Here is a 10,000-nt window from a genome sequence, read left to right as displayed (position 1 = left end):
TATCAGAGGTTCTAGAGCTAATATCCGAGGTTCTAGAGCTAATAACAGAGGTTCTAGAGCTAATATCATAGCCTCTAGAGCTAATATCATAGCCTCTAGAGCTAATAACAGAGGTTCTAGAGCTAACATCAGAGGTTCTAGAGCTAATATCATAGGTTCTAGAGCCGCCTGCGTTCTGATTCTGAGAAACTGATTCTTCCTGCAATTTGGCAGCACAACCCCTGACGTTTGAATGGCACAGGAATGAGCTAGTCAGGTTCTCCAGACCACAAGGCGTCTACTTCCTGTTCTGGGCCCCTTGCTCTTGTATGTTCTTAGACTAAGGCAGATGCATGTGTGTGTATGTGTGTGTGTGTGTGTGTGTGTGTGTGTGTGTTCTTGGCCCAAATAGCCTTGTTCTTGTATGTTCTTAGACTAATGGAGGCAGACGCATGTCCACTGAGAATCTGCACAAAAAAGTCCTCTTATAACCTTTGACCATTTAGTGGCCCACATGCCTGTATTGTCATCAAGCTCAGAACTGCAACAGGAAATTAACTAGTGGACGATCGTGTGCTGGAGAAAACATCTAGTGTAGCAGAGTTAGCGTGTTTCAGATGTAGCGTTAGCATGCTAGTGCAGACGTTCAGAGAAGCAGGGTTTGGGGCAGCAAGGGTTAGCGTGCTTTAGCCATTTACAGGAGTAGGGGTTAGCCTGTTAGCAGTAGCGTTAGCCTGTTAGCAGTAGGGTTAGCCTGTTAGCAGTAGGGGTTAGCCTGTTAGCAGTAGGGGTTAGCCTGTTAGCAGTAGGGGTTAGCCTGTTAGCAGTAGGGTTAGCCTGTTAGCAGTAGGGGTTAGCCTGTTAGCAGTAGGGGTTAGCCTGTTAGCAGTAGGGGTTAGCCTGTTAGCAGTAGCGTTAGCCTGTTAGCAGTAGGGTTAGCCTGTTAGCATGAGCCCTGCTCTGGTCGGTTTAACTGTAGCACTTCCCCTAAACTTCCACTCCCTCTATCTTTGACTGTTATGTGTGTGTGCTGAACACGACTGCAGGCAGCACACTGAAACACACGAGCTGCCCTGACCTTGTGTGTGTGTGTGTGTGTGTGTGGCAGGTTTCTAGGTCTAGTTCCACTTCCCTGGTCCTGCCCATCACGAGTGCATAAATTCTCAACACAAAATATTAAGAAAAGCTCAATTCAGTAATCCATCCACACACACACACACACACACACACACACACACACACACACACACACACACACACACACACACACACACTCTCTCAAACACACACACACACACACACACACACACACACACACACCTCATCCCCTCCTACACATACAACATCCTATTTATTTATGTTTTAGGCTTTACCATAGCTTCAACTACTGACCATAATTTACTAACACTAACACAACAAGTAAAATAAACAAAAACAAGTAAAATAAACAAAAACAAGTCAAATAAACAAAAACAAGTCAAATTAACAGATTGAAACGTTGTTTTTGAGCTCTACTCGGCCAGAACCTCCTCGGTCTTGATGGTCCGTATCAGAGACCCGTCCCGGCTCCCGCTGGAAGAGTCCGAGCCCTCGTCTCTGCCCCCCTCCTCTCCGTGCCCAGCGGCGGCGTGGGCAGCAGCGGTGTGGGCATCAGCGTGGGCATCACGGGCGTCGCGGTGGGCATCGCTGGAGTGAGAGTAGCGCCCGCGGGTGAAGCACAGGTGTTTGAGCACCTGCTGCGGCGAGGAGAAGGTGGCGTCACACACGTTGCAGCGGTACGGCTGGCGGGCGAGGGTGGCACTGAGGGTGGCACTGAGGGTGGCACTGCCGCTGCTGCTGCCCAGGAACAGCGCCTCCAGCTGGCTGCTGCTGGTATCGTCACCACCGGCGCTCGCCAGGGCGAGGTCGAGGCCCTGGTGTGTGTGTGTGTGTGTGTGAGTGTGTGTGTGCTCCGCTGCGTCGGGCGTGCCCAGACAGACGTGCCGGGCGGCCTGGTTGGCGCGGCAGAAGCTCTTGCCACAGGCGGCACAGCGGTAGGGTTTGCCCGTGTGGATGTACATGTGCTCCCGCCAGTGGCTCTTCTGGATGAACTTGCGCCCGCACGTGGAACACTCGTACTTGCGCCGCTTCACCTCGCGCTCCGAGTCCGTCGCCATGCCAACCCCCCCCTCCTCCTCCAGGCGGTCGATGTCGGCGATGTCGGAGGGCGGGGGCGTGTCGGCTGCCGCACACGAGCCGACGGTCGTCGCCGAGAAGAACGGGAACGGGATCTCCGAGGCGGACGAGACCGCGGGCTGCTGCTGCTCCGAGCTGTCCCAGGCCACGGAGGAGGAGGAGGACGCCGCCGTTGTTATGGCTGCCGTCGCCATGGCAACCCCGCCACCGCCTCTGAGCAGCTCCTCTATCTCGGGCGTCGTGGCCATGCCGCCGGGCATCATGGGAGCAGCCGCACCCCCGCCGTCGGCCACCAGGGGGAAGAGAGCGTGTGCGTGTGTGTGTGTGTGTGTGTGCAGCAGGAGGAGGTGCTCGCGGAGGGCTGAGCGCTGCAGGAAGCGGGTGCCACACACGTGGCAGGAGTGGCGCGCCCGGAAGGATCCGCTGCGGTGCTTCATGATGCTGGGCTTCACGTGAAGGATGGTGTTAGCGTTAGCGTTAGCATTAGCGTTAGCGGAGGAGGACGAGGAGGACGAAGGGGCCTCGCTGCTGAACTCCAACGTGTCCAACAGCCCCGCCTCTTCCTCTTCCTCCTCTCTGCTGACCTGGACGCCGACGCTGCTGCTGTACGCATCACAGAGCTCCATGTCTGTGTGTGTGTGTGTGTGTGTGTGTGTGTCTGAGGCCGCCGCCCCCGCCGCCGATGCTCTTGCTCTGGACCGGCCCACTCGCCCACTCCGGGGGCCCTCGGGGTCAGACGGGGAGGACAGCTGCCTGTGATTGGCCGCGGAGAGGAAGGTGGTGCTCGCCATCGCCTCCTGCTGGTCGGAGATCTGGATGCCGTAGAGGGAGGCGGCGGCAGCGTTGGCGTTGGCGTTGGCATGGCTGGGTGGCGAGGGCTCAGCAGCGGGCACGGGGCTGGCAGGGCGGGCGGTCTCCTGGAGGAGCGGGTACGCGTGCAGGAACTTGACGCCCTGCTCCAGCCGGGCGGGGTCGATGAGTGTGTGTGTGTGTGTGTGTGACAGCACGCCCGTGTACATCAGGTTCAGGAGGTAGCTGAAGATGTCAGGCTGGATGTCCCCTGGCTTCAGACGCACGCAGTCACTGAGGGGAACACACACACACACACACACACACACACACACACACACACACAGACACAGACACAGACACACACACACACACACACACACACTTTATTATTGATTTGAATCCACCAATCATATTCTTACAGAAAGGATTCAAACATTTCTCAGAGGTTGAATACAGCTTAGTGACTCATGGGTACAAGAAACATCTCCTACGCCAAACAGCAAGACTACCTATAGCAGCTGACACAGAGCAGAACCTGACTAGTTGTTTAGTCTCTTACTAAGTCCTGCCAGTCGTAGCCCACTGACCGAAAGCTTATGGACATGCCCCAGACTTCCACGTATCAATACTACCATCTTACATGTATAGGTCTCTTATCTTGGCAACCATGGGCTGGTATTTGGTCAACTTGTCAAGGAAGGCTATGTCCATGTAGAGGTCATAGACACAGGCTACCTCAAGGACTACTACCTCCCTTTTAACCTTGTCCAAGAAAACACACACACACACACACACACACACACACACACACATCTTAGAATAAAGAAAATAGACACACTGTTTGCCTGTTTGTACTAAGTGTGCGTGGGTGTGTATACTTAACGAGAGATTGTGTGTTAATACTAAATGAGAGTGTGTGTGTGTGTATACTAAATGAGAGTGTGTTTGTGTGCGTTTGTACTAAGTGCGCATGGGTGTGTATACTTAATGAGAGTGTGTGTATACTAAATGAGAGTGTTAGTGTGTGTATATTAAATGAGAGTGTGTGTGTGTGTAAATGAGAGTGTGTGTGTATACTAAATGAGAGAGTGTGTGTGTGTGTAAAAGAGAGTGTGTGTGTGTAAATGAGAGTGTGTGTGTGTAAATGAGAGCATGAGTGTGTGTGTACTAAATGAGAGCATGAGTGTGTGTGTACTAAATGAGAGCATGAGTGTGTGTATACTAAATGAGAGTGTGTGTGTGTGTGTGTGTACTAAATGAGAGCATGAGTGTGTGTGTACTAAATGAGAGCATGAGTGTGTGTACTAAATGAGAGCATGAGTGTGTGTACTAAATGAGAGCATGAGTGTGTGTGTACTAAATGAGAGCATGAGTGTGTGTGTACTAAATGAGAGCATGTGTGTGTGTGTACTAAATGAGAGCATGAGTGTGTATACTAAATGAGAGCATGAGTGTGTGTGTACTAAATGAGAGCATGAGTGTGTGTGTAAATGAGAGCATGAGTGTGTGTACTAAATGAGAGCATGAGTGTGTGTACTAAATGAGAGCATGAGTGTGTGTACTAAATGAGAGCATGAGTGTGTATACTAAATGAGAGCATGTGTGTGTATACTAAATGAGAGCATGAGTGTGTATACTAAATGAGAGCATGAGTGTGTGTGTACTAAATGAGAGCATGAGTGTGTGTGTACTAAATGAGAGCATGAGTGTGTGTGTAAATGAGAGCATGAGTGTGTGTACTAAATGAGAGCATGAGTGTGTGTACTAAATGAGAGCATGAGTGTGTGTACTAAATGAGAGCATGAGTGTGTATACTAAATGAGAGCATGAGTGTGTGTACTAAATGAGAGCATGAGTGTGTATACTAAATGAGAGCATGAGTGTGTATACTAAATGAGAGCATGAGTGTGTGTACTAAATGAGAGCATGAGTGTGTATACTAAATGAGAGCATGAGTGTGTGTACTAAATGAGAGCATGAGTGTGTGTGTACTAAATGAGAGCATGAGTGTGTGTACTAAATGAGAGCATGAGTGTGTGTGTACTAAATGAGAGCATGAGTGTGTGTGTACTAAATGAGAGCATGAGTGTGTGTGTACTAAATGAGAGCATGAGTGTGTGTGTAAATGAGAGCATGAGTGTGTGTACTAAATGAGAGCATGAGTGTGTGTACTAAATGAGAGCATGAGTGTGTGTGTACTAAATGAGAGCATGAGTGTGTGTGTACTAAATGAGAGCATGAGTGTGTGTGTGTACTAAATGAGAGCATGAGTGTGTGTGTACTAAATGAGAGCATGAGTGTGTGTGTACTAAATGAGAGCATGAGTGTGTACTAAATGAGAGCATGAGTGTGTGTGTGTACTAAATGAGAGCATGAGTGTGTATACTAAATGAGAGCATGAGTGTGTATACTAAATGAGAGCATGAGTGTGTATACTAAATGAGAGCATGAGTGTGTGTGTGTACTAAATGAGAGCATGAGTGTGTGTGTACTAAATGAGAGTGTGTGTGTACTAAATGAGAGCATGAGTGTGTGTGTACTAAATGAGAGCATGAGTGTGTGTACTAAATGAGAGCATGAGTGTGTGTACTAAATGAGAGCATGAGTGTGTGTACTAAATGAGAGCATGAGTGTGTGTGTACTAAATGAGAGCATGAGTGTGTGTGTACTAAATGAGAGCATGAGTGTGTGTGTACTAAATGAGAGCATGAGTGTGTGTGTACTAAATGAGAGCATGAGTGTGTGTGTACTAAATGAGAGCATGAGTGTGTGTACTAAATGAGAGCATGAGTGTGTGTGTACTAAATGAGAGCATGAGTGTGTGTGTGTGTACTAAATGAGAGCATGAGTGTGTATACTAAATGAGAGCATGAGTGTGTGTGTGTGTACTAAATGAGAGCATGAGTGTGTGTACTAAATGAGAGCATGAGTGTGTGTGTACTAAATCAGGGTTTCCAAACCCATGGGAATTTTTTTTAATGCAGTTAACGCAACTTTGTTCACTTCCGGTTTGCGTTGACACGAAACCGGCGCATGCCTGCAGTCAGTTAGGCAGAAGCGACCACGACGGTAGTGAAAGTTGGAGAGAGCTGAGGGATTGTTTGACGGAAAGTTTCTGTTTAAGAGGCAAAATGATGGAACAATCGACAAATCTAAAGTTGTATGTAGCATTTGTCAAGCTGAATTTAGCTGTCACTGAAGCAACTCGTCTTTAAGTTATCACCTTAATGCAAAGCACCCGACAGAAAGCAACCACATTGTGTTTTGCATATTCCTTGCTTGACGGCGAGAGAGCACGAAAAATATACCATTAAACAACAGTGTCTAAATTACACGCTGTCTGAAGTGATTACTCGTAAATGTATAGGATTCGAGGGACGTCAGTAACGTTGCATTAGTGTTTTTTTGTGCGTTATCATTGGAGTGGATATGCTTTTCTGTGGACAGCTACCAACTCAAACGACTGCCCAGGAATGATTGGTGCTATTTATGTTGATAATAGATTGCAGCCACAGATTTAATTCATTATTTAAATTATTCTAATCATTATATTGACCTATTTGAACCTATTTGTTTGCATGTCTGAAGCATCACTTATTTTAACTAGAAAATGCATTTCCTGAAGGAAATACCAGTGCATGAAATGCAAAGGTTAAGAAAGGAAGAAGAAAAGAAAGAAGAGTGAAAGAAGGAAAGAAGAAAGGAAAGAAGAGTGTAAGAAGGAAAGAAGAGTGAAGAAAGGAAAGAAAAGTGGAAGAAGGAAAGAAGAGTGGATGAAGGAAAAAAGAAAGGCAAGAAGAGTGGAAGAAGGAAAGACAAAAGGAAAGAAGAGTGAAGAAAGGAGAGAAGAGTGGAAGAGGGAAAGAAGAAAGGAAAGAAGAGTGAAAGAAGAAAAGAAAGAAGAGTGAAGAAAGGAAAGAAGAGTGGAAGAAGGAAAGAAGAAAAGAAAGAAGAGTGAAATAATGAAAGAAGAAAGGAAAGAAGAGTGAAGGAAGGAAAGAAGAGTGGAAGAAGGAAATAAGGAAAGAAAGAAGAGTGAAAGAAGGAAAGAAGAAAGGAAAGAAGAGTGTAAGAAGGAAAGAAGAGTGAAGAAAGGAAAGAAAAGTGGAAGAAGGAAAGAAGAGTGGATGAAGGAAAAAAGAAAGGCAAGAAGAGTGGAAGAAGGAAAGAAAAATGGAAGAAGAAAATAAGAAAGGAAAGAAGAGTGGAAGAAGGAAAGAAGAGTGGAAGAAGGAAAGAAGAGTGAACAAGAGTGGCTCTGGATGAAGAGATAAAGAGAGAGTGAAAATATTGAAAAAAGGAGATAAAAATGGAGTGAAGAAGAGAGATTGAGTGTGAGAGAAAGTTGACAGAGAGAAAGATGGAGAGAAAAAAAAATAGAGAATGGATGGTGTCTTAATGTTCCTAGTTACAGTTAAATTGAGAGGGACAGAGAGAGAAGAGGTTCTTTGGATTTGGCACAGGTGTCAGTGAAGCATACTAAGGCAGAAGGCAGTAACTTCTATGTTAAAGCTCAGTGGTATGATAACAATGGAATAATGACCCTATTAATTAATCAGTAGTAATACTATTTCATTTATCACAATTACCAATACAATGATTATCACACACACACACACACACACACACACACACACACACACACACCATTGAATTATCACATTAAGCACATAAAACAATGAACTTGAATTGTCACATGAAACACATAAAACATCTATGTCAGTCCATTGGGGTGTGTGTGTGTGTGTGTGTGTCTGTGTGTGTGTGAGAGAGAGAGAGAACGATAGAGAATGAGGCCCATTTTCCCCCTCCACATGCCCCCGCTCGCCAAGCGAAGTTACCCGATTTAGATGCACCTTTTTCGGACTAGCCACAGGCACTGGGTGGGGGAATAGCCCGATAGCTTAGCATATCTGCCATGCAATTCTAATGGTAATGCTACCTAGCTTGGTATGCTAACTGTCGGTAGCCTATACATCGTGAAATCAACCAAAATACTGATGTCACTGGCTTTAATTTGATAATGGCATGTTAGTAGTACATTTAATATCAGTACATTTGTTTAATTACTGCTGATATTTTACAAATACGTCAAAAACTCATTTTTGACCAAACTTGAAGTTACGGTCTTTTGCCTTAGCACGGCAGAGTAAAGCACAGGTGCAAGCCAGTTTAAAGACCCTATTATGATGTCATAATGGCCCAATGTAAGTCAATGGGAGAAATTTATATTCGTTTTTCTTTAATATTTTAAAAAGTATAAAGTTTAGAAAAGTGAAAAATACATAGCATAAGTGTCGTTTACAAGACCTACGCGACAAAGTTTGAATGAAGTTTCTACGTTAAGTGGCTCGGGCTGAATTAATCGCAGAAAAAGGTAACAAGAATAAGAAGAAGAAGAAGCCTAGGAATAACAATACAGGGCATTTCATGCACTGTAATTAGCCCTAGCTGAGTGGTCTTGCTTGCATGTTCCATCACTTGTTTTGAGTACATGCTATCTTTTGGGTCCTGACTTGCTTGTTGTGCACAGGCCTACTGAAATTCAGTTCTCTGTGTGTATTTATGTTGTTTTCGGGTGCACAATACAATTTTGATGCAATATCTAGAGTTAGATTTTCTTTTATTTCTTTTTAGGCTTCCACCTGTGGCAGGTGCTGATGTTGCTTTTTCTCACACATAACAATCGCTCATTAATTAGAATGAATGGATTATAGATTCAATTAGCCTAATGGAATATAGCTTCGCTAAAATAATCGGGGTGTCTGTTGGGCCCCGACCTGTTACAAATACAAAAAGGTTTGGAACCTCTGTACTAGATGAGACTGTTAGTGTGTATACTCAATGAGACTAGGAGTGTGAGTGTGTATACTAAAAAAAGAGTGTGCGTGTACTTAATGAGAGTGTGTGTGAGTGTGTGTGTGTGTGTGTGTGTGTGTGTGACCCTAACCCTCACCTGTCCTGGTGGATGAAGAGCATCCTGAAGTAGTTGGAGAAGGCGGCGAGCACAGCCTTGTGTGTGTGTGTGTGTGTGTGTGTGTGTGTGTGTGTGTGTGTGTGTGTGTGTGTGTGTGTGTGTGTGTGTGTGTGTGTGCACCTGTCCTGGTGGATGAAGAGCATCCTGAAGTAGTTGGAGAAGGCGGCGAGGACAGCCTTGTGTGTGTGTGTGTGTGTGTGTGTGTGTGTGTGTGTGTGTGTGTGTGTGTGTGTGTGTGTGTGTGTGTGTGTGTGTGTGTGTGTGTGTGTGTGTGTGTGTACCTGTCCTGGTGGATGAAGAGCATCCTGAAGTAGTTGGAGAAGGCGGCGAGGACAGCCTTGTGTGTGTGTGTGTGTGTGTGTGTGTGTGTGTGTGTGTGTGTGTGTGTGTGTTAGGGATGCAACGGTTTTCGGTATTTTAGCGAACCGTTCGGTTCGCCTTGTTCGGTTCGGTTGACCCAGGTGAACCGCGATATTACGGTATGGGTGACATTAAACTTTTAATTTAATATGTGGTTATAATGAATGCACGCATATTGGGCGATAGCCATGACTGTTTGGGACCCAGGGGATGAGTTCTGCGCTCCACAACCATGCAACAACCAATCAGAATTGTACTGACTTTCCCAAGAGCCAATCAGCGCTCTGAATGCAGACGCTGGAGCTCCATGTGGGGAAAACGAAACTTACCATGTTGCAGCACGATCATGGCAAGTCAACAAGACACGGAGAAAAGAAAGAGGCACCGTCATCTTACAAATCAGCTGTATGGGAACATTTTGGGTTCAGTGTGGAGTATGAAGATAAAGGGAAAAAGATCGTCAGCAAGCAAAGCACGGTGTGCAAGCATTGCTTTACTACGATCGCCTACTCCACAGGTAATACATCCAACATGTTGAGCCACTTGCCCCGTCATCACCCGGCTGTAACTATAAGCGGAGCAGCACGGTTTGTCGCCGAAAACACAACCATCCATTGCTGCAGCATTTCAGCAACAATATGCAAATAATTCCAAAAAACACAAGGCAATAACCAACTCAATGGGCGTCTTCATAGGGAAAGACATGCAGCCCTATTC

General features: G+C 46.1%; 1 protein-coding gene across 1 annotated transcript in view; it reads right to left on the bottom strand.

Annotated features, from left to right (window-relative positions):
* Positions 1-1,354: 1,354 nt before the first annotated feature.
* Positions 1,355-10,000, bottom strand: part of zbtb2b (zinc finger and BTB domain containing 2b) — a 16,276-nt gene continuing 7,630 nt past the window's right edge. The window contains exon 3 of the mRNA XM_080853516.1: positions 1,355-3,237. Coding sequence (XP_080709642.1) covers positions 1,491-3,237 — 1,747 coding nt within the window. The 3' untranslated portion in view covers positions 1,355-1,490. The remainder of the gene's footprint in view (positions 3,238-10,000) is intronic.

The sequence above is a fragment of the Sprattus sprattus genome (genome assembly GCF_963457725.1).
Source record: "Sprattus sprattus genome assembly, chromosome: 16".
Taxonomy (NCBI): domain Eukaryota; kingdom Metazoa; phylum Chordata; class Actinopteri; order Clupeiformes; family Clupeidae; genus Sprattus; species Sprattus sprattus.
Note: the sequence above shows the minus strand (reverse complement) of the source record. Positions and strands in the feature narration are given on the sequence as shown.